The sequence below is a fragment of the Vombatus ursinus genome, unplaced genomic scaffold, assembly GCF_900497805.2.
Source record: "Vombatus ursinus unplaced genomic scaffold, bare-nosed wombat genome assembly UNPS02014818.1, whole genome shotgun sequence".
In the NCBI taxonomy this organism is placed as follows: Eukaryota; Metazoa; Chordata; class Mammalia; order Diprotodontia; family Vombatidae; genus Vombatus; species Vombatus ursinus.
Window position 1 is genome coordinate 56,998,620 of NW_020954596.1, and position 25,871 is coordinate 57,024,490.

The 25,871-nt window shown below is 36.2% G+C and overlaps 1 protein-coding gene across 2 annotated transcripts in view; it reads left to right on the forward strand.

Moving 5' to 3' along the window:
• The window catches only part of SLAIN2 (SLAIN motif family member 2), a 65,953-nt gene extending 41,345 nt beyond the window's left edge, over positions 1-24,608 (forward strand). The window contains exons 7-9 of one of the 2 annotated variants that reach the window (XM_027836430.1): positions 10,487-10,564; positions 18,994-19,315; positions 21,400-24,608. In XM_027836430.1, the coding sequence (XP_027692231.1) occupies positions 10,487-10,564; positions 18,994-19,315; positions 21,400-21,466 (467 nt within the window). In that variant the 3' untranslated portion in view covers positions 21,467-24,608. The remainder of the gene's footprint in view (positions 1-10,486; positions 10,565-18,993; positions 19,316-21,399) is intronic. The other variant, XM_027836431.1, reaches the window with a different exon arrangement.
• Positions 24,609-25,871: the final 1,263 nt, after the last annotated feature.

Below are 25,871 nucleotides of genomic sequence, written 5' to 3' on the forward strand. Positions count from 1 at the left end.
TAGACCAGAAAGGTACCTCAAATCGTCATGTTCAGCCTTTTTATTTTACTGAGGCTCTGACCTACTAGTTGTCAGAAGTCACTGTTCCTTATTCCTTTTATTTGTTCTTCTAATACCTGGTTTTCAAAGAGTTTCAATGTACTTTAAGTCCATGCTTTGATACTGTAACTTGATTTTCTGCTTTTTAAGTTATTTTCATTCTCAAATTTTACTGTCATTCTTTAGGAAAAGACCAAAATTCTTGTTTTTGGTTTGGAAAAGATGTTGATAGTAAATTTGGACTGCAAAATAAGGGCATGGATTTTGTAATTATTGAAGGAAGAGAATTATATATACAAATGATTTCTGTGATAGGTTTTGGTACCTTGATACCTAATAAAAATGGAGTAGACCATTTCCAGACTTAATGGCTTTTCCCTCTTACGAACCCAGTTGTGTAGACTTAATGACTACTTTGTCAGGTGTATTGTAGGGTAGATTCTTCTGTGGCATTTGAGGTTCCTTACTAGTCTAAGATTCTGTGAGCAATAGGCATGACATAAATCATTCTAATAATTTTTAAACACCTAAGTTCAGAGAAGACAATTCAAATATTTCTATTGAATTCACTTGCTCAGTTAAATCTCTGAAATATAACAAACTGGGTACCAAATTAGTGCTCTATTCTTTTGCATGATAATGCAAACCATGTAATAAATATTGATATTACAGTATTTTAAAAATATTTTGGACAGAAAAAAAGGATGTACTAATGTGAGTTTTTAAATAAGGGAAGGATGAGGATTTGCATTTATGTATTTATAAAGTTTCTGGTACAGAAAAGGGTACTTCAAATGTAATTTCAAATTTATGCCTGATAATTTGTGTATTTTTTGAAAGGTTTGTTAAAACCTAATTCATTATTGAACATGTATCCTTATTCATTATTGAACAGGAAAGAAAACTGAATAATACAAAAGATCAGTAAAGATTACCTATGTTACAGTCAACTCTTGATTAGCTATGCCTTAAGCAGTCACAATGAAACTCCATTCCTTTATTCAATAAATATCTATTGAATGACTGTTGTATGTAAGACATATGCTAAACTCAAATCAAAATCAGGATACTTCATAAGTGATTTTGTTTTTTGAAGAAATTTTAACTATTTGAATTATACACACACGCATCTGGAACTTTGTACATTTATCTGGGAGTTCACACTCCATTAAAAATGGAGTTAATTTTAAAATGTTTTAGTGTTGCTTTGGGGACAGATAAGAGGCCATCATCAGGGATTGAATACTGACCTTAAATGGACCACTTTTCTGAATAAGTGGTATTTTTTTCAGTTCTGATTTTGTCCTTTTGAGTGATTTTTTTTTTCATCATCCTTGTGATTTTCACATTTCCTAAAAATGGATAGCCAGGACAAAAAAGTATGCTATTTGGAGATTCATATGTTTTAAAATTTCAGGAGCATAGACGTTTCATTATATTATGATACTAAATACTGGCCAGATCTTTTACTTGACAAGTTGTTTGGCCCTATATATGATGGCAGTATTATCTACTTTACCATAATTTCATTATCTATCTAGATATATGTAAAAGACTTTCCTAGAAAAAATACAAGGGACAGGATTCCAATTTTAGCGAAGAACATTATTTGCTTTAGTTTTTATTTTAAAATTCCACTTTCACATTTTTATAGAGGTGGAGGGGGGAGAACTGAACTGGCCTGTTCATTGTTTCTGTTTTCAGTAGGACCTAGTTGATTTTTTCTTTGGATACATTGTGCACCTTTATGCTAAAATAGAAACAAACTAAACTACTGTATTTTAGTAAGAAATTAAATTGGGGGAAAACATGTCTGAGTAGTAAGAAATCTAGTGCTAGAGGTAAACTTGTTAATTAGAAAAGTAATTGATGCTTTATAAAAATTTAACTTGGTTAAAGTATTCATATTGTTCTTTGTTTAAGTTAAGCACATTGATGTTAGAGAAAAATGAGTTTTTCTGCCCAGGATTTCAGATTTTTGTCATGTCTATATTTTATATAAATAAATAGTATCTTATATAATTTTATTATCACTGTACTGTTGGATATGAATTTTCCTATTTTGATGTTATATGACTTAAATGTTATTGCATTCATTAGGTTTGCTGCTGATTCAAATTTATTTCATCAAATGCTAATTTTTTTTTTTTTTTTTGCATAAACTGCTGTAATCGCTAGCATAATAGATGCTGCTTTTGTTTTCCTTTATTTTTACTTTTGGCTCGTAAGTGGTAAAGCTTTGGCTCTTCTGGGCTGCATGAGCCTGATTTTGCAAGGATGCTGTCATTTCTATCTAAGGAACTACTTCTTTGCCTTGTTACTATGCTATGCCATTCCACTAATTTTATATGCTCAATATGCTGTGGCTGAAATATTGTGGATGTTGGCATTAAAATCCGAGTGGAACAAAAGCTCTAATGTTACATTTAATTTTTAAAACCTGTTAATCTTAGGCATTTTGTAATACTTTGAAAGTACAACTGGAAAAAGTAAATAGCCTTTAGAAAGCAAAGTAGGTCAGAGGAACATGGATTGCTATAAGGTGTGGTATATGTATAATTTTCCATAATTCTTCCAATTCAAGTAAGGTGTCTTTGAGAAGGATAGTAAATCAGTATCTTGCTTCCAAAGTAATATAGCTAAGAACATTGGAACTCCTTATTAACCAGCTCTGTTATGAGAAATAGGCTATAATTTTCCACACAAAAAAGGAGAAAAGGCTGGCCAGTGTGGCCAGATTTGAGTGAAAAATCCTTACTAGTAATGAGCTACAGAAAGTTCACTTTTCAGAAAATATGTAGGAATTTTCTAGTAAGAAAGCAAAGGAAAAAAAAGTAAAATGAAGAGGGCATAAACAAAAGATTTTCTGTGCTGTTTACATAAGGATAAAGTTATTTGTAAAATTCCCTATCCTACATGGCTAGATGTCCTAACATATACCCTCTGTGGTAGATTTTGTATTGGATTTATATCATGGGGCCAAACTGTCAAATAAACCGTAAATGAATTATTTAGTGAAATATTGTGTCTGAGTTTAAAAAAATTATGACCATAGTACTTCATTATTTATTTTGCAACTCTTCTTTCCTCATAGCATAGACTATGTTTCATAAAATAGAGAAACGTGAGTTGTCAGAGTCTGTAGCACAGAAGATGTTGGGTCAGGAGACTCCGTTGTGGAACCCAGTCTGATCAGAGATTTCCCTGTATCTTTTTATGTTTACCCCTTAGGTTCTGCTGGGCTCACTTAGGTGAATCACATATAGTGTTCCGAGACCAAAATGACTCAACAACTCTATCTTCTAAGCCCTAATTTAAAAAAATATGTACTTGAAAATATTTATTTTATCAGTGTGGATAAGTTGGTGAGTTTTTGTGGTCAGAAGGCATTAGCTGGTGGCTAACCTTGTGATGATTCTTTGTGGAGGGATAATGGATGGGCTTGCACTAAAACCTAAAATAATGTAATTAACAGATTATTTTTATATTGCAAAAACTCATCAGAAACATTGAAGATTTCTCTCATTTAAACAAAATTCTACATAAGCAAAAGTTTATAATATAGTTATGATATGTGGGTTATTATTTTTATTTCTCAATAATCAGCAAGATCATAGGCGCAAGTAGGTGCAAGTAGGTACATTATTGAACCTGATTTACCTGTGAACTGTTTTGATTGAAAAGAATTTATAACTTGGACCTAGATCCCAGAAAAGACTGAGATTTTCTTCAGTTTATGCTATATAAACTAGAGCTTTGAATAGGAGTGTGAAGAGGTGTTAGGAGTAAAGACAGCTCTATGTATCAAGGAGATAGTACTAATCATAAAGAGTTAACATAATTGCCGAAAGAACAGGTCATGCCAGACTAAACTAATTTCCTCTTTTGAAGGGGTTTCAAGACAAGCAGACTTGGGCATGCTGCAGACAAAAAGCCTACCTAGGTTTTAGTGACATTCAATAAAGTTTGCCATGCTTTTCAAAGTGGTATGCTTATATTTGCATATGATAAGGCTAGGAGGAATAGCTAGTACATTGGATATCTGGAACATTGGGCTCAGTCCAATAGTATGAAATTTAATGGGGATTAATGTAAAATTATATATTTGTTATATTTATATACTTGCAGAATTGATTTTTGTGAACCTTAGTACAAGATGGAGAAGTTTTGTTACACAATTTGGTTGAAAAAGGATCTAAGGGTTAATCAACAGATGTTGCAGTGTTGAAAGCTGATTTGATATTTGGCTGCATTAAAAAAAAGAGGGTTTCCAGGATTGGGGTGAGGATGATAAGTCCACTGTCCTTTGCCCTGGTAAGACGTCTGAGGTATTAGACACCACATTTTAGTAGGAACACTGATAAAACTGGGAAGCAAATAGATGAAGGAAAGCAGGATTATGAAGATCTTAAAGATCATGCTATATGAAGAACATTTTAAGGAACTGTGGATTTTATCTTGGGAAACTATTAGACTTAGAAGGGACATGGATCTAACTGTCTTTGAAATACTGTCTTATGGAAGAGAGTAGATTTATTTTGCATGAGTTTCAAGCAAATGAGCAAAACATTGGGTAGAAGTTATAAAGATACAGTTTACTTCTTGATGTGCTCAAGTGGAATGAACTGTAGTGGGTTCCTCCTTGATGGATGCTTTTAAGTAATGGCTGAATGATTATTCGTTGGGTAAATCATAATTACAGTTCATATATGGGTAGGATGAGATGGCCTCCGAGATTCTGTAAAGGTATGATAACTGGGAGAGGTCAGACTGTTTCCGTTCCTGTTCTAGCTTCCTAGTCATTGGTTTGGTTTGGTTGTGGTAGGGCCCCAGGAAACAATCCTTTTCTTTTCCTTTCTGTTTGTCTTCACTTTTTGCTCACAACCAAGATTTCTTACCTTCTCCATCTTATAGAATATAGAACAATGTAATATGACTTATCTCCTACCCTCTTGTACTTAAAAGTAAAATAAAAAACATAGAGCTCTTTCTAGATTTTTTAAACTTGATTTATATTGCTTATCACAAATCAGCTCTAAATCTTTGTGGTGAAAAACAGAGGCTTCCATAGCTAATGGTAGGTTCCTTTGACAATACGAAAAACTCAAGATTTTATCTGGGTTTCATAGGAAACTTTGTATGAGGGGATAGACTTGATATCTCGGGAAGAAGTGAGATCAGAACTAGGCAGATAACATGTTAGTATTATTATGAAAATAGTTTTCACTTTGTGGTCAAGACCCCTAATATGGTCTTGAATCGCCAGGTGTTGCAGAACATAGTTTGAGAACCAGTGGTCACATCCAATCTCCTGATGAGGTTAAGCAATCTACCTAAGGTCACAGCTAGGGTTCAGGCTTAGTCTAGAAAGTAGATAAGGGACATTATTACCTGTGGCCTTTGAGTCAACTCTTCTATCAAAGATTTGAATGAGGTCGTATGTATAGGGTATTCCTAAAAGTCTTAGTCTACTTTTAAGCTCTTAAACTCTTAAAGCTTATATTAAAACTTAAAATTTCACTAAAGCCTTTGGGACACTTGACACATATCATGCTTATCAAATTTGTATTTGGGAATAGAAACTTATTTTGGATAACAGAATCCAAAAAATATATATCAGGCAAGAAGAATAGGCAAAAGAAAAATTTAAATTCAGCCACACAAGTACAAAATGGGACATGGCTAGAAAGTTAATATGAAAAAGATGTATAGAGATTTTTGTGAGTTGCAAATTCAGTGAGTCAGCTGCGTGATAGGGAAACCAAAAGAACCAATTCGGTCCTGTGGTTTCATGAATAGAAGCACAGTTGTCTGAATGGGGGAACCTGGAAGCTCTACTGTATTCTGATTTAATCAGACCATTGTGCCGAGTTCTGGGCACCCCATTTTATTTGTTTGTTTGTTGGCAACTGGGGTTAAATGACTTGCCCAGGGTCACACAGCTAGTAAGTGTCAAGTGTTTGGTCTGAGGCCAGATTTGAACTCAGGTCCTCCTGACTTCAGGGTTGGTGCTCTATGGGCACCCCATTTTAGAAGACAGAAGCTCAAAGGATGTCAGGATAGTGAGACAACTTGGAGCCACGACACTTAAAAAAAAATCAGTTGAAGAAATGGGAATTTAATAATTAAGAGGAAAATAGGGTAATAGGGTAACTGTCCTCACATAGCAAAATGTTTTAGAATTCTAGACTGAGAGCTTGTAGTAGTCCTTAGAAATCATCTGGTCCAGTTTCTTCTTTTTACAGATGAAGACACTGAGACCCAGAGAGGTTAAATCACACAAATAGGTAGAATTTGAACCCCGGTCCTCTTTGCTCTAAACTCTTTTCTCAGTTCTTCTTCTCCTTTATCTCTGTGTAGCAGTGTGGTTCACACTTTCGTCCTTGGTATTTTCTTCTCTCTAGGTTTTTGGGGTACCGCTCTCTCCTGGTTCTCTTCTACTCTATCTGACTCCACCTTTAGTCTCTTTTGCTGGATCCTCATCCAGATCACTCTCTCTAACCATAAAAGTGTTCCACAGGGTTCTGTACTGGGCCCTCTAATCCCTTTATACTATTTCACTTGGTAATCTTATCAGCGCCCATGGATTTAGTTACCTTCTATGCTGATAATTCTCAGATCTACCTGTCTTATTCCAAGCTTTTTGTTGACCTCCAGCCTCACAATTTCAACTACCTTTCACACAGCTCTAAGTGTATCTTAAGATACTTTAAACTCGACAAATCCAAAACCAAACTCAGTCTCTTTCTCCTGAAGCCCTGTCCACCCCCTACCTTCCCTACTCCTGTAGACATCCTTCCAGTCCCTTAGGCTCACAACCTAGTTGTCATCTTCAGCCCTTCATTGCTATATCCAGTCTGTTACCAAGGCTTGTCAATGTCACCTTTGCAATAGCTCTCAAATAGAGCCCCCTTCTTCCCTCTGATACTGCCATCCCCTTGGCGCAGGCCTTCATCTCCTTGCACCTGGACTACTGCAATAGCCTGCTGGTGTGGTTTGCCTGCCACAAGTCTTACCATTCCAGTCCAGTCACTATTTTGCTGCTAAAGTGAATTTCCTAAAACTCAGGTCCAGCTAGGTTACCTCCCTGCTCAGTAAACTTCAGTGGCTCCCTATCACCTCCAGGATCAAATATAAAATCCCATTTGGTGTTCAAAAGCCTTTCAAAACCAGCCTTCCCTTACCTCACCTTTCCAGTCCTTTTCACCTCGAAAACTCACATGTGCTCTTAAATCTAGTGATAATAGTTCCTTGCTGTTCCCAGAACAGGACACTTTAAATTATTTAGTAACCATATTAGTGAAGGTGGCTTTCTCTACAAAACCGAAGATAATTTCCTAGTGGCTGGTCAAAAAAGCTTTTGCCTCAGTATAAGGAAAACTACAAGATAGAAATTGGATACTTAGAAACTTTTCAAGTACAAATGAGCATTGTGTGTGAGGATACCACATTGGATTTTTTGATTGTTGAACCCTTTATAGAGTTAGTGAAATGGGAGAAATGATAGTTGATTTACATTTGAAAAGATTTAAAGTGTCCAAACTGTACCTTTCAAATAAGTTGTCCCAGAATTTATTCTAAGGGGTGTGGTCTTTTCTATGTGCTTTGTGAAGTCATGTTCATTGTATGGAAGGTTTCAGGGGCTAGTACTTGTATGCCTCACGTGCCCTTCCAAGAAGGTAATTGGTTGAGGCACTTTGCAGTGGGAGAGCAGAAGCTTCTTATGTTTGTTTAGAAATCAGTCATTGAACTATTCCAACAGTTAAGTAGCAGCTGAAATTATTCTATACCCCAAATATTACTGTCTATTACCTGTAGTTTATTGATATGCTAGAAGGCAGCACATTCTGAAACTGATTTAGAAACCAGGAGAGCAGTTGAAGTATGTGCTAACCTGGCTGACACTGAGGTCATTTTGACTAGCTTTGGGAACAGTTGCTTAAAATTTAATCAGCAGTAATACTTTCCACACTTGGAGTTACACCAGTGATATCGCAGGTCCATATAAAAACATCATTGATGGTGATCATAATGATAATCATCTGAAGTTATATAGTGCTTTAAGGCTTTAACATATAATATTTCATCTGAAGTACATAATTATATCCACAAAGTGGGTACTTCAAATATTATTCCTCCATTTGACAGATGAGGAAACCGAGTCAGAGAGCTGATGATTCCCCTATGAAATAGTAAATTGCCAGAGGTAGGTCTATTCTGGTTTTATGCCCATTAGTTTTTCCATGGCATCCCACTGCCTCTGATGCTTTTAGTGCCATTAAATAAATCTAAAATTAGATACATAGGCTTGTCTACTGTGTTGAAAATGTTAAACTGTAACATTTAGTATTGGTATCTGGTTGATTTACCAAATTATTCTTCTGCTGAGAAAATTGTTGAAGTAAAGTAGTGTGTCTAAAACAACACCAAAACTCCAGCTATGCTTTGGTTTCTTCCTTATTCCAAATCTGTGGTCATTAATGTTGTCTGGCTAGATGTTTGTGGCAGATACACAGATAGTGTTTTTTTGGCATTTATTTTTGTTTCTGTTTTGGTAAGTGCCAATAGGAAGCTTCCTGGTATGAAGCTATGGACTGGGTTGTTGAAATGCATAAAAACAACATGTTCATATGTTCCTTGAAGTTTTACAAAGTGCTTTCCTTACAATAACCTTATGAGATTAATAGTGCAGGTTGTTTGATGTAAAGGCCTATATTCTTTTCATTGTCCTGTGCTGCTTTTATTAATAGGATAGATTTGAAACCAGTGCCCTTGTTGAATGGACCTTGTGACAACTTTGGAATACTTACCAGTTTACTTTATCCAGACTATTGGTTGCAGCATGTCCTAAGCCTGTGGAGGGAATAGGAATCTTGTGGTCTTACTGGAGAGAGAAGAGTCCTAATATGTTGCAGAGTCATCTTTTATTCTGGGGAACCCTAGATTATTTCTTGTATCTTGGTTCTGAGTATTCCATATCACTTAGATAGGAGGAACTCTGGTTTAGTTTCGAACTCTTCACCTGAGAACCTTTCCTTTTACAGAATTTTGGAAACTCTAGTCAGGATTAGAATGCATAGATAGCTATTTGCAGTAATCTATAACCAGACAGGTTTTGACAATGGACTTGTAGGATTCTTCAACAAGCATTTAAAAGCATCTACTGTGCATGGGGGAAAAAATGAAATGGTTCCTGCCCTCAAGGAGTTTACATTGTTTGTGGGGAGACAACATGTACACATATTAGTATATATGAAATAAATATACACAATAAATGAAGGATAATTTTTGGGAAGAGGTAGCGGTAGCTGGTGATTTTTGAGTATAGGGCCTAATGTATAGAAGTGGTATTTGAGCTGAACTTTGAAGGGAATGTAGCCTGAGGTGAGTAGGGAATGCGTTCCAGGTATGGTGAACAGCCTGGGCAAAGGACTAAGATGGGAGGTTGTATGAAGACGGTTAGTTTGGTTGGATAGAGGGTCCATGATGGGAAAGAACGTATAATAAAGCTAGAGAAGTAAGTTGGAGCCAGATCTTGAAGGGCTTTAAATATCAGAGGAGCCTGACTTTTGATCTTGGCGATAAGGTGGATCCTTTTGAGGAAGGAAGTGGTTATACTTGTGCTTTAGAAAAGTCAGTCAGTCACTTTGGTAGCTATGTTGAGTATGGATTAGAGGGGGAAGAACCTTGAGGCAGGGAAAAATATTAGGAAGTCATTTTAAGTCCAGGTATACAAGGAGTGCTGGTACCAGGGTGCTGGCAGTGTGAGTCAAAAGAATAAAATGGAATGCAAGAAATATTGTGGAAGTAGAATTAACAATTATTTGACTTTCCTGTGACTGAGCCCATCTGGCTGAGAGGTTTTTGTTTTTTTAACTACAAAAATTCCCCAGTTTTTTTCCCCTTAAGGAAATTTATCTGTGTAATTGCTTTGCAAGTGACAGGGTTTTGTTTTGTTTTTTTGTTTTTTGCTTTTTTTTTTTTTTTTTTTGGTGTATGTATGTTTTGGTTTTTTTTTTTTTTGCATTGAACAAGCACTGCATTTGTTTTGGGCCACATTATATTGTCTGTATGCTCTTTTTTTTTTTTTTTTTTTTTTGTTTGTTTAAACTTAGTCTTGTGTTTGTATCTTTGCATTCTGTAGCATGTCTGCTGGTGATTTGTTTTCCCATGGGTGTTTTGCATATTGGTTTTTTCCTGATCCAGAGGAAACTGTTGCTAAAAACCTGCATTTTGCACCTAAGATTCTCAATCTCATTCCTTTGTAACCTAATTCACCAAGCATCAATTAAAAATCACCCTGCTTCTAGAATTCTAACAATGCTTCTTATAGTTTCTGTTCCTTGATAAATTTTCAAGTTTATTTTTGAATTTTCAAGTTTACAGAAGCTATGCACTTTTATCTTGTCCTTCCAGACAAATATTACAGTTCCTTATTTTTCAACAGCTTCCCAAAGGCTGAAAAATTTGCCTCGTACTTCTCTCAAAGCCAAACAGTTGCTTCAAACTTCATCTACAAAAAGAGGTAACTACAGCCTCTTCTTAAGTTAAAGTTTCAACATATGGTAATTAAATATTATACTTTTTTACATACTAAGTTCAGTAATAAATATAATGACAAATTACAAAGGTTTTGTTGAATAAAAGAATATTGCGAGATCCATTCTCAGTTAACTGGATAAATCCAGAGGAAGGAGTATTTTTCTGCAGAGGTATGTATTGTTGCTACTCATTGTGACATGTAGCACTTCACATTAACTTTTCACTTGATGATAGATGTTCCATCAAACATTTTAGAATGCATAACGTGATATTCTGTACACTTTAAAAAGAGTCTCGACTAACTGGGCTTATATTTAGAGGGGGAAAAAAATAAGAATGGGTTTAAGGAGGAAGTGAGTAGAAAACAGGAAGCCAAAATCAGTGTTTTGATTATTAACTATTGTCATCTTTGGAAAAACTTTATTCCAAACTTTCTGAAAGCATTGAGTTTTGATGAGAGTTAAAGACAAGGAATTTCATTCCAGACTGGTAGAAGTAAGTTAGATGTACTGGTCAGCTAAGAAAGATTTATATATATGTATATAGACTTGAGAAGTAATGTTGTCCAAAATCTTTTACAGGTGTTGAGACAGACTTAGAAAGTTATAGCAACTTAACCAAGGTTATATCAGGTAGCAGAGACATGATTTGAACTAAGGTCCTGACTCCAGGTCTGCTTAACCTCCTATTAAACTTTCACCACAGCTTGCTTTTAATGAGAGAAAGGTGAACAATGGGACTGGATGGGAGAGGAGGAGCAAATCAAAGAATAGGACACTGAGAAAGGACTTCAGGGCGAAGGAGAAGTAGCAGAGGCAGAAGATTTTGATTGGAAAACCAGTAGGTGTTGAAAAGTACATTTGTATATGAGATTATTCTCTTATTGCAATATGCTATATAAGAACATTCTAGCAGTGTAGAGAGGAAAGTATGATTTGGGAGCAGTCCTTGCACATAGCAGCCACTCAGTAAATGCTTGTTGAATGAGTGAATTAAAATAAAAGGTGAAGCTGAAGGAAAATTGATTTGAAAGAGTTTGTATGCTAAAGAATCCTAAAATGATTCAGATTTAAGTCTGGGTAAAATAAAGGCTAAAATCATGACCGTGTATATGTAAGGATATGAACAATTTTAGTGAGGTTCAGTGAAAAATTGAAATTTCAGAGAAATCTAGTGTAATTTTTTTAAAAGACCACTTTACATAGAGTTAAAAGAAATTAAGGAAAATTGTAAAGAGATTATAAGAGTCATGGATTTATAATGTGAAACATTGGAAACTAGGTTTAGGGACTATATACTTTTTTTTTTTTTTTTTTTTTGGCGAGGCAATTGGGGTTAAGTGACTTGCCCCAGGGTCACGCAGCCAGTAAGTGTCAAGTGTCTGGTCTGAGACTGGATTTGAACTCAGGTCCTCCTGGCTCCAGGGCCGGTCCTCTATCCACTTCACCACCTAGCTGCCCCTACATACCAAACTTTTTAAGGGTTATATTGGTTGACAGTGGCCTTCTATACAAAATTGCCAATTCCACAGATACATTTTTGGTATGGGATTAACATAGTTTTTCTCTTTATCTACCTTTGGCGTAGGACTCTTGGTTTTCTAGGAAATTTTTGCCTTTTCCCGTATATCCTGTGCTCACAAAAATCTGGATTGATTTTTTTTGTTGTTGTTTTGAAAAGCTGACATCCTCTTGTTCCTCAGACCTTATTTTCCTAGTCATGTTTTTAATATGATTAGTAAATGCATATTTGAAAATGCCTTCTGAAAGATGCTCCAGTCTTTCCCCTACCAATATGTTTAGATTACTTTTCACATTCCCACACTTCCCTCAGTAAGTGCCCATCTTGTTCCTTCATAGACTCTTGCTAACTATTGTATAAGAACATTGACTTCCATAAATTTCCTTTCCACATTTATTTCTTAATCCTATTGATACCCTTCTAAGCAATCTTTCTTCCTCAAAGAGTAATATACATACAGAGTTATGTAGGAGACAAGGAAAGATACAAATATTAGGGGATTATTTAGTTACATGAAAAATGATTCCCCCTCCCAGGGGTTCCTGAACCCACACTTCAAGAATTGCTGACCTAAAGTAACTCATTTTTATGCTGCCCTAATTCTTAGCATGTTTCCTAAAGGGCAAATTAGTGTCGAGGAAATTTTAAACTTTTGATTATATTTCTCTTCATTAAAAACTGTATTTGCAAATTTGCATACATATGGTAGTTATTTTTTTCTTACACAGGAGAATTATATTTGGAACACTTATGTATTCTGAGTATGACTTCACAAGAAGTCACAGTAATTATGTGGTAGTTTTGCAAGTTTAAAATTTAATTTTGATCCTTTAGTGCAGGATCATTTAGTAGAAAAACATTGCTCAACATCTAAACTTTCTGTCAACTCATGGAATAAAAAGCAAATATGGGTGTTGCACAGGAAGAAAACTTTTTATTCCTTGTCCTTTTTCCCTTTGTCAGTAAAACAAAGTTCCATAAAAAAATGTGTCTAAAGGTTACCTCTATCCTTCCTACTGTCCCCTAAAACCTTAGAAATTAGGGCATTTAAAAGAATAATAGGTAGGCTTCAGAAAAAGTGTTATGGGAAGCTTCTTCTGGACATAATTGGAGTCTATCCCCAGAAGGAAGATCTTTTTTCCTTTATTCTCTCCACTAATCTAAGCACATAGCTCTTGATCTGCTATAATTGTTTACCTTGACTCTTCTGTAATAGCTATCCTATCAAGCTCTTCCTTATTCTACTTTGCTTGAAATTCTGCCTTTGGTCAAGATTACAATGGCCAGGGATTTCAGTGCTTTTGTGTTTTTGTTTTTTTGTTTTTTGTTTTTTTTAGTGGGGTGCCCAACCACATGAGAATTGTAGGGGCAGATAGAACTATCTTAATAGTTTTTTTTTCATAGAAATTTTCCAGGTACCTTGTGACTTTAGGCTTCGGGTGGACTTACCTGCAAACTCATCGACAAATGGTCCATCTAGCCTTTGCTTGTAGACTTCTAGTGACAGGTATACCTCCTGAGGAAGCCCATTTTAAGTAGCAGACATATTAGGAATTTTTGTTTGAATTCAGCTAAGATCTATCTCTTAGCAATTTAGAGATCATAGATTTGGAGTTAGGAGAGGCCTTAGTTCGGATATTTTTAATTTTTTTTGTTGTGAAGCCTATAGATTTCTCAGAATGTTTTTAAATAATTGAAGAAAATGCTAAATTTCAAGTTAGAGGTTAGCTAAAGTTAAGGATTTTTTTTTTCATTCAAGTTCACATATCTCCTGAAATCTCTCCCCAGATTGAGAAATAAATTTATCATCTTTTCCCTTTCTCTCCTCCCTTAAGGTCACAGTTAGAAAATGGCAGAACCAGTATTCACACCTGGGTCTTCTGACTCCAGGTGTAGCACATTTCCATGCCATTTACTGCGAGAATCCATTCTTCCGTGGGGACAGGCTTTTCAATAATTAAAAAAAGCTATCATGAGAAAACAGCTACCTCTTTCCCCTTAGTCCCATTTTTCAGTCATGTCTGACTCTTTGTGACTTCATTTGTAGTTTTCTTGGCAAAGATACTGGACTGGTTTGCCATTTCCTTGTCCAGCTCATTTTACAGATGAGAAAACTGAGGCAAGTGACTTGCCCAGGGTCACACAGCTAGTTAAGTGTCTGAGGCCAGATTTGAACTCAGGAAGATGAGTCTTTCCGACTCTAGGCCCATCACTCTATCCACTGCACAACCTAGCTGCCCAGGCTTCTCATGCTTCGTAGCAATTGAATGCAATATTCTAGATTGGTCTGACTAGGTCAGGCAGCATGCCTGTGTCATATCCTTAATCTAAGATATTCCTCTCCTTAGTCCATCTGTGAATACTTATTCTTTCTACCATTTCATACTATCTTAATGAATGAGTTGGGGAAAGGAAGAGGAATAAGCATTTACTAAGCACCTATTATGTGCCAAGACTATGCTAAATTGACTTTCACAATAACCTGTGAGGTAGGTGCTGTTTTTATCCCTGTTTTACAGTTGAGGAAACTGAGGCAGAGAACTGGTAAGAGACTTTCCAAGGGTCACATAACTAATAAATGTTTATGGCTGGATCTGAACTCAGGTCAGGAATTCCTAGTACTCTTCTAGTGGGAAGGATTAACAGCAATAATAATGGATAGTTTGGGACTAGTGAGAGAATTAGGATGTATGTAGGGTAGGAATGCTAAAGCTAAGATGAAAAATCTTAGTCAGCTGGGGGTGGGGTAGGTAGATTTGTCTAGATGGAATAAAAAAGCTTACAGTGAAGGCATCTGGATCCGTGGCCTAAGGGAAGCCAGTTGGCCCTACCTTTTTGACAAAAAGGCCTGTATTCTGGTTGTTAAATATTGATATTTTATATATAGATATATACAGATAGAGGAGATTTGTAGTCTTGGGGATTTGATTTGGCTTTAGGGTAGGGTAGGCCTGATACTGTTGAGAATGTGATTTGAATTTGGCCTGCTTGGATTTGGGTGGGAAAGGAAGAATCAGCAGTTGGTTGCCTTTTCCTTTTTCTGAAGGAGGGGGACTATTGGCTTTTAAAATGCAAAGGGTGGGGAGGGGTGGAGAGGATTCTTAGTTATCTGTATAACTTTTGCAAATTAAAACATTTTTTGAATATTTTAGTGTTTTAAATTACTATTTTTATAACCACCAATAAACATTTTCATTTACAAAGACCAAAAAGAGGATTATATATAAAACTCAGTCTCATTTCAAACTGCTTGGTTTTTTTAAAGAAAGTATATTACAGCCAATTCAGCATGTTAGTTCCTGAGTTCTCTCACTTGTCTAGGTTGTCTCTTGATGATGTCTTGAGCATCTCATCCATGGCCCCTGTCCTTCTCTTCACCCCCTCCCCCCTTTTCCTTTTTTTCTTTTTCTTTCTTTCTTTTTTTTTTTTTTTTTGGAGACTGGTTCTCCCTATTAAATCTAGGGCAGTGGATAGTCACTGGCACAATGGCATCAGAGCCTTGATCTGTTCTGTTTCCAACTTGAGGGTGGTGGGGTTCGCCTTTCCTTTGACAGCCAGTTATGCATCTCCAACCCTTCCCCCCCTTAACAGGGTCTCACAGTGTGGGTGCCAAACTTAGTGTAGAAACCCAGTTGGCTTAGTGTACTGCAGCTGTGCTTAACCTCTGCCTCCTTGGTAACCCAGATTAATAGGAAATCTTGTAACTCTTATTTCCTTTGGGAGGCATAACTATTACTAGTCCTTCTATGTCTGAAATCTCCTCTCCCACAGGAAAACCATGACTCTCTCATGATATTAGATTATAAAATATATTAAAGCTATGAAGCTTTAATCAATCTGCAAAGTGCTAGAGATACAAATAAAAAAAAACAAGAGTCTTCTTACTCTCAAGAGTAGATGTTGAATGGATAGACTAGTATTAGGGTAATCTAATGAGGAAGACAAAACAGAGCTGAAGATGGGAGGAGAGTGAGTTGAGCTGGGAGTGAAGTTAGTATAGCCAAGCAAAACAAATCCACATATTGGCCAAAATGTACATACCCTCTCTATTCCATCACTTTTCCGTTGTTAACAGATGGGAAGAGGAATGCTGTGCTGGAGTGGTGGTTAATCATTATATTGTTCAGTTAAGTCTGAAAGTTATTTTTGAAAGTAATTTTTCTTTACAATGTTGTCATTGTGTAAATTGTTCTTGATTTCCCCCACCTCACTGATTGACTTTATATAAGTCTTTTCAGGTTTCTTTGGTTACGTTCTTAGACTGTTTAGCCATTCCCCAACTGATGGGCACCCTCTTATTTTCCAGTTCTTTGCTACAACAAAAACGTTGCTATGAATACTTTACATATAGGTCCTTTTTCTCTTTTAATTTCTTTGGGAATATATAACAAACACTGTGTTTCTGGATCAGTGGACATATGAAGTGTCAAAGGATGGAAGTCAGTGACTTTTGAACATCGTTCCAAATTGCTTTTTAGAGTGGATCTGTAGCTCTATCAACTGCACATCAGTGTGCCTGTCCCATCCAGTAATTTCGGTTTCCTTTTTTGTCATTTGGCCAATCTGAAGGATGTGAGATGACAGAGTTTTACTTTAAGGGGTCAGTGGGTTGGACAAGCTAATTCTGGCAGCTTTGGAAAATGACTCCTATAGCCCAAATCTACTATCTGACCTCATTTGAAAAGCATCCTTTTCTCTTTAACTTCTGGATTTAATTGTACATTGCAAACAGTTTACCCACTTTGCACTCTGCCCAAGATAAAGGAATTTTAGATGGTTCTGGTTGGAAACCATTCAGAGGTAGAATTGTACCATCTCAAATCATGTCAAGTGCCACAGGTTGATAAAACTTGTTTTAAAGGGGAGTGTGTGTGTGTGTGTGTGTGTGTGTGTGTGTGTGTGTGTGTGTGTATGTGTATGTATGTGTATACCTATGTGACAATCTATACCTATATAAATTTCCCTTAGTAACTTTCTCATTTGAAGGTAGAAAGGGCAAAGAAATGAATATTCAGTTTGCTGTGTGCTTTAGATTAATTGTAAACATTTCCTATTTCCCTTTATCTTATCACCATCAGCTGTATACTATTAAAAATAAGTGTTTATATACATAAGTAGTTATTATTTCAAAGTTAATTCCTTTCTGTCTGATTATCTTATAGACAAATCTCTTGTCTAGTTATTTTCCTGTTCGTACATATATCTGAAGATGATATTGTTGCAGCCTGTTCACACCCATCATGTGCTTCTCCATGGTCCTTGGTGTGTGTGATACTCATTGTTAACTCTTTTAGAGACAGTTGTATTCTATATCTTGCCATATAGTAACATGTTAGTATTAAAAAAGATGGACCTTTCCTTTTACAGGAAGCTCGGGGTCAATAGAGGAGTTTTTAATTTTCTGAAAACAGTTCAGACCATTCTCCATCTCTTGTTCAACTCTGGGCCCAACTCATTGTCCATCTGGACGGTCTGACCCAGATATACATACTGCTGGGTAAGCTCTATAGGGTGTCTACTGAGATGCATGTTGAAATCTGGGTAATAGACATTCTTCATGCACTTGGTCTTTCTTCTGTGGCTGATAGGCTATGAAATACTTCTTTGAGTGATTATAGCTCTCTTCCAAAAAATTACAAATGGTAAGCAATGAGGAACTCTGCAGAACAGAAATGGACACATGGCAAGAATTATTTAGGGTGACAGGTAGTGAGGAAAGGCTTCCAGCATATTGAGTAGATAGATGACACCTCCCTCTCTGCTGCAAATTTAAGGGATGGGGAAGTCATCAAGATTTCACTGGATCCTTGGAAATTTTGGAGGTAAACTCCCAAAATGATGAAAACACAGATCCATTTATATATGACTATGTGCCATGCAAAGAAGGCTAAAGACAGTCCCTGCCCTCAGTGGGGGAAAGGGGTGGAGTGGCAGCAGCTTCCTCTTTCAAAGGAACTTCTGGGAGAAGCTGTCCATTCTCTATCCAGAATACTGACAAAGTGTGAGTTTCAGCGATTAAATGACCTTGCAGAATAAAGAAGTTCCTGAGGTGTGATAGAACAAAGATACAGCTCAGTTACACTTGAGAATTGAGTATTTATCACAAATAAGGAAATCCAGGCTAATTTGTTAAAGACTTAATTCATGATAAGGAGAGGACCTGAATTAGTCTAGGCAGCACCAATATCTGCTATGCAAAGAAAACTGGATTAGGAACAGAGCTGCAGGAACACTAACAGAGAACTGCCCTATGGTAGCTATGGTAATGGCCGCTCCAGGGACTTCAAAAGTAGAAATGTGCGTGGTGGGGGGGTACTTGGACCCTTATGACTGTAGCCATTTTTGACTTAGGGATGGAGACTCCATTTTAATGTTAGTGCTTTCCTGGCATCATGAATTGGTGTGGTGAATACAATTTTTTACAGAAACTATTCAAATAGGGTACTTTGAAACAAGTCTGGGTATTCCTTTTTTTTTCCACCTGTGGAGAATACATTCAGTGTCAGAACCAGTTATGTATGTAGTAAGGAGGAATGTGTATCATGAGTACTTAACTTGGGATCTGGAAGATGTGGGCTGAAGTCCTGCTTCTATGCTCTTTTAGCTTTGTGACCCTGGGCAAGTATGGTTTGGGTAATTTCCTATATTACCTACCACATAATAAATATATTTATGTTAAGGCACTGTTTGATGTTTATTATGTCTTTTTCTCTCCTACATTATACTTTAGGTTATGGACTATCAGTGAACAAATTGTAATAATAATTTATTTATATAATATAAAATAAAGACTTCCTAGCATTAACCAAAGTAGTAATTTAAAATTGTTAAAGATATTGAGTTAAAATGATTTACATGGAAAATTATCCTATTTTTTAAATTTTTCTATAGTACCTTCTCCAAGTAAGTTCCGCTCCCCTGCAGCACCATCTCCTTTGGCTCTCCGACAGCCAGTGAAAGCTTTTAATAATCACGGATCTGGCCCTGTTGGTGGTGGTCAAGAAGCAGCACAACTCACTCAGACTAATTCCTCACCTGGGCCACCTTTGGTTCAGAATGTAGTCTCACCAAGTCCTGCCAGCAGCATCAATAGCACTACTCTCACTAGACCGGCAGGGACCACAGGAATGAGGAGTGGCTTGCCCAGACCTAGTGCCCCTTCTGCTGGGGGAATACCAGTGCCTCGCAGCAAACTTGCACAGCCTGTTCGCAGGTAAGTGGTCCATATAATATGCAACATAAAAGTTGGGACTGAATTCAACCTGTTAAAGTATAAATGCCCAGCCACAGGCAAGACCTTTTGATACGAGTCTGGGTCTAGCTTTAGTAAAGTTTTTTTTTGTTGCTTTAAAAAGGCTTTGGGAAAGATTCTTGACAGTTAATTTAAACCAGGGTGGTTCAGAATAAATTGTCAAAAATGCTCCAGATGATGAGTATTGGATCATCAACCTGGAAAAAGTGATGCTTCTACACGTTTACTTTGGAAAAGTTAGAACAAATGATGTTTTTCAGTTGGTTTATGATGTTTCAATTAAAGAACTGCAATTAAATATTTCCCCAGTTTAGTGCTTACTTATTTGAAAAAATGTTTGTGCCCTGTCAAACTGCTGATGATCTCTTACTTGCCAATTCTAATTGCCTTTTATTGATCAAATGAGATAATATGCCAAGTGTTATATATGAATGCTTATTACATAATAATTTACTAATAATATCCTGCTTGTCCTCTCTGCAGGATTTCTCTCTTTTGGGTTTTTTTTTTTTTTTTTTTTTTTTTTGGACACTAATGATTTATCTTGATCTTCCTCTTTGTCTCCTTGACTCAATCTGTCCTGGTTTTTATACTTTCTCATTTTATCTCATCAACTCCCATGGATTTAATTACTGTCCCCATGTAGATTAATACGTATCATATGTATCACATTGAGCCCTCTTCTAAACTTTAGGACTTAAATCAACAACTCTATGTTCCATAGGCATCTTACACTCAGCATGTCCCAAACAAAACCCCTTCGTTACTGTGGAGGGCACCTCACCGTCTGTATGTCTCATTGTCATCTTTGACTCCTCGCTCTTCTACCCCCCCTTATCAGTTACCAAGTCTTTTTTATTTGTCTCTATATCTCATATATATCCCCATTTTTCTACTCACAACCACAACTCTCCCTACTTTAGGCACTCATGACCTTTATCCTAGACTTTGGTAGCTCTGCCTGAAGTCTCTCCTCACTCCAATCAAGTGATTTTCCTCAAGTACAGATCTGATAGTATCACTCTTTGCCCCTGGAACTGCCCTTTCTCAAACTCTAGTAGTTTCTTAATAACTTCTAAGATCAAATATGAACTCCTGTTTGGCATTTTAGGCTTTTTACAGACTAGCTCTACCACTCCAGTGTTCTGATACATTATTCCCCTCCACACCCGTCAACCTATTTTTGTGTTGGCTATTCCTTATGCATATAATGCTCTCACTCCCCTCCTCTTACAATCCCTGGTTCTCTTCAAGACTCAGCTCCAGCCTTCCCTTCTGCAGGAGACTGTTCCTGATCTCTCCTGTTGTTAGTGCCTTATGTCTAAGCTTACCTTGTTTCTATTTTGGATAGTTTCCTTATCTTCCCTACCCCCCTACCCGTGACACACATACACACACATTTTCCCCCTCCCCTTAGAATGGAAGGCAGAGACTATAGCCTTTTCTCTTGGCTTTGTATTCATCACCAGCACTTGGCCCAATGCCTGGCACATAGTAAATGTTTTGAAATCATTTCACTTTATTTCATAAAAAGATCGAAGTAATGTATCAAGAATTTTTTACCTGCAGGATGTATCACAATGTTTTACTTGGTTTTATTTATCACTGTCACCTAGTGATTCTCTGATTCTGATTCTTAATGTCTTAACTTACGTTATTCCTCTCTTTAATAAATTTGGTAGAATCTCTAGGCTGTTGGAAAACATAGCCTTTTATTTTACTCTTCCTCTGGTTTAGGACTCTAGGAGGTGTTACTATAGATGGACTGGGGAAGCTACAAATAGGAAAATTTAATTTGTGGAAGGTAGTTCAGAACCCACTACACTTCTTCTGCCATCAAACAGCTGTTCAGAATACAGTAGTTCTGGGCTTTTCCACCTTGAAACCTGAGAATTGCCCTTAGGAAAATGATGCCCAGTGCCTTAACTGACATATTTATGAATGTGGAAAACTTTGGGGGTTGGGAGAGGTCCTATGGCTAGTAGTTTAATAAAAGTCTAATATATAGCCTTTCAACTTTCAGTAATGTAACTGTTTTGTTTCAGATCATTGCCAGCTCCTAAAACATATGGTAGCATGAAAGATGATAGTTGGAAAGATGGCTGTTACTGACCAGCAGAGAAGAATACAGGGTCCACGGCTTTATGGACATCTCTTCAGCAGACTAAAAGACAACTTTATATGCAGACTCTTCAGATGTGACTTTGGGATTTGTAAAATCCCAGCCCCTCTCTGTCTTAATTAGCACAAACTGACAGAGATGATCAAGCAGCACTTTAATGACATTTAACATCAGCTATGTTTGGTAATCAATCATACAATCATTATCCATCGAATCACTTTTAGTTTTGTTTATTAGAAAACCCAGTTAATTTTTGAGTTTGACAGAGGCCAATGTCTGGGCAAAATCCTTAATAGATGCCAAAGAGAAATGCCCATTTACATCCAAGAGTGCATCTCTGTGCAAAAGAAATATGGTATATTCAAGCTATCCAAAACATTCAGCCTACTTTAGCTGTATGAAAAATACATTTTTCCCACCAATAAATGTGTTTTAATGAGAACTAATATTCTGACTACAATTGTCTAAAGTGGTGTTTTCCCTAGTACTCAAAACAACAAATTGAAAAACATTTCGGTTTTTAAAAAAAAAAAAAGTATATTTAAAGAACTCTTGCAGCAATTATTTTGGAGATTTACTAAAGAAATGGTTTACCCTAGTAGACATGGCATTATCTGATCCTAAGTTATGGATGTAGCTAATATAAATCACCAACATGAGTTAGTATTATAGCCTGCATCCTGCATGTTGCATTGACATATCAGAATTTTGTTTTTGTTGCCAAAAGGGCTTAGTATCAGTTGTACAATCTTTCCAAACTTCATAATTTCTGGCTCAGGAAAGATGACCTTTGCTATTGAAGCCAGCTTGTTAACATGCTATTCACTATTGCAGAATTGAGAGGTAATTTTGGTAGTTGTATTAGCAGGTTTCTTTGATAGAAAAAGAGCAAGTTGTACTGTCTATTCACTCTTGATTATCACACCTCAGTGCTTATAGCCTGGAACAAAACTGTATACAGTAACAGCGAAGGAAAATCTATGCACTTACACAAAATCTCTGGACATGGTAGTTGTACTGTTGATACCAAATGACATATATAGTTATGTTTCATGGTATGAAAAATAGCTTGCTGAATGAATCCTGTTCTTTTATGTTATAAATTTTTTTGGGAGATGTCCCTTAGAAGATGTATTCTGCCTTATATCTGTTTTTATTTCTAACATTTTGAAACCTGCTGCATATGTTTACAAACTGTTAAATTCTTCCCATATAATGGCTATCAAATTTACCTTTGTCTACACTTTCATTGGTTTCACCCACCTGGTTGTCAGACAGAACTCTGCTTTACAGGAAACTTTTCTGTTTGTTTTTTAAGCTTTTTTCCCCCCCAGTAGATTTAGAAGACTGGGACTTTGGGAGCCTAAAAAAGATTTAGATAACCAAACATAAGTTCTAATGTCTATTAAGCAAAGAAATAAGCTGGCCAAAGTAAGTGAAATAGGAGTGGGAGGATTGGTAGGCAGGGGAATCTTTTGGTGGAGCCTTGAGTTTTATGGATTAAAAAAAGGACAAAATACACAGTAAAAATCCCCGTTTTATAATACCTACAATATCAGTGGGAATCTTCAATCACTTAAAACAAGAATAAATTAATGCTTTTAATTCTAGTGAAATACTGAATTCAATAGTGGTAGAGTACCATGGTAACATAGGAACACCATAAGATGAGGAGCCATGAAATATTATGTGCCAGAGGTAAAGAAAATAGGAAGATAAGAAAACTAGAAAGTACTAGACTCTAGCTGAGATGATACTTACACACTTGCAGACTGATTTCATGCAGTTTGTCCTGCTGCGAAACCCACTAATTACTTCTAATACTTAGGTAGATGTGACTACCTTTTCCTAGAACATAGCCACCTGATCTATTTCAGTATTGAATACTCAAGGACAAATGGCAGCAAGGCTTTCTGTAGCTCAACAACCTTGTACTACCACCAGATGACTTTCCCTCTGAGCGCTTTGTTAACATAGGCCAGCTGTAGCAGAACATCTACATGGGTGATGTCACTTAAATATAGCATATAAGTGAAAGAACTAGCTATTGCCATAAAAACAGGCCTGTTTTCAGTGCAACATTGCAAAAAATATGCTGCAGTCTAATAGGAATTTTTATTGAGCTATTATGAAAAAAATCTTTCAGTTTGAAAATTAGTTTCAAAAGGAATATTCAGGTTATTTAACTTTGTTTTTAAATGGCTGCATCTGAAAAAAATATATATTTTTAAAATTCAACTACTTCATCATTTATTAAAAAGGTATTCTGAACTTGGGTTTGGCAAAGCAGCCTTTTTACCTGCTGTTCTACTACCACAGACATTTGGCTTCTGGTTTCCTGAAGAGAAAAATTGATTTTTTTTTTTTTACTAAGAAGCCTTTGTGCACTGCCAATTTTTCTGTTTGGGGAAATCTAAGGATTCTCTGTGGTTAGACTTATGGAAGAAATGTGGATTTGATAAACTAGTGCCTATGATTTACTTAACTTATGTTTGATATATAGTAGGGTTTTATGAATGTGGATTTTTTTTTTGTGCCAACAGCTCTGAATTGTCACTTATATGTAAGCAGAAAGCTTTGAGTTCTGCTTCCAAAGTTATTTAATTTTTCCAGTGTTTGGATGTTATTTTTTGTAAGTGTGTTAATAAAATTGTAAAAATTAGAAAATATAAATATTCTTAACTCTTAAGCATTTGCTGGATCATTTTTCTATAAAACCTATTTGTATAATATAAAACACTCTTAAGGGTTGACATTTTCTTCACTTATCAGACCCTGGAATCACATTTTGTAAAAAAAATAAAATAAAAAAAAATGGGGACCATTCATAATTGTCACAGATAATTTTTAACGTTAATATCTCAGCCAGTTTCCATACTGATTTTATCACTTTTATAACAAACGTTTTCAAAAAGTCTGATTGGATATGTATGTGGCCCCTGGATATGTGTATCTGTAGTATGATCCTAGACTTTGTATGTTTAAATTGACTTTTTATCGAATTAACTGTACAGGTGTCCATTTTTGACATTATGCATGGTCCTTTTAGATCACATGAAGTTTGATTTGCAGACATTTCTATAGATTAACTTGTATATGTGGTTGTCTCCTTAATAAACAGCCTGACCATAATGTTTACTGTTAAATTTATACTCATTTTTGCAAGTGTTTCATCAGTACCTTAAAACAGGTAAGATTCCATAACTTTTTTTTGAATTGAACACAAACAAAAGTTATGTCCATTTAATTTGTAGGCTTCATAGATAATGCTATCTTTAGTTTTCTGTGTCATTAATAGTTGATGTCCTACTGGTGTGATGCACTACAGTAGAAAAGAACATTGTAGTGGAGGTCAGAAGGCCTGGGGTCTAGTCCTAGCCACACCACTGGGTAGCTGGATGACCTTAGTAACTGTGGAGCAGCAAGATCTTTCTCTCAGCCTGGTTTCCTCATCTGTAAAAGTAGAGGGTTGGACTAGATCCTCTCAAATCCCTTGAGAAAGCTCCTCCACATGTGGATTATCAGAGTGGCTTGTTCCTTTTTGCAGTATATACTTGTTTGCTTAAGAGCTGCAAGCTTATTTTATCAAATGAAATAATATATAAAGGAAAACCTACTTCTAAGGGAGAAAATGCAACAATGAATTAGAAAAACATTCGCTTTAGTATTATCTGTATCTTGACAAAGGTTAAATTCAAGAAATGTCATTCAGTTTTACTACATTCTGACAGGCAGCAGGATGGATTTTTTGGACATCTTGAGAAATGTCTTGAGAGACTTCACAAAGACATAGTTTGGCTTAGAGCATTCTACTATAGTAGGTTGAAACTCTTTTAAAATGATGCTTAGGAGAAATGATTATGTATTTCTACATTTCAACATTACTATCAGTATATCAGTGACTAGAAGACAGCTGTTAAGACCAGATGCCACTGAAGGCCCAAGAAGGTGTGTGCTTTAACTTATGTCTTGGCGTCTTCCAGTTCACTCAGAACATGTGCTTAGGGGAAAGTGGAGATCATCAGTAACTGCAGAATAGAGGAAGAGAGAGCTTTCGGTTTAGAACAGTTTTCCTAAACTAAGCTGGCCATAAACACTTTTAGGTATGGAATATACTCATGGGACTTAGGTGATAGAAATGAGTAAAGTGACCTGCTACCTGTAATTTTTGTAAACATGATATTCAGAGGAAACATTGAGTGAGGATAGATCCCCAAACTTGGGGTTCAGTAGGACTAGTATAGAAGCAGTATTTGAGGAAATTGTGCATTAGTTTATGTCCAGGTTCAGTCAGACTTTTGCGTCAGTTATGTCCAATTCTGTGAAATTCTTTTCTTTTTCTGCCAGTTCCCGATATTTTTTATTAAGTATAAAAAAATGCAAAAGGCCATTTTA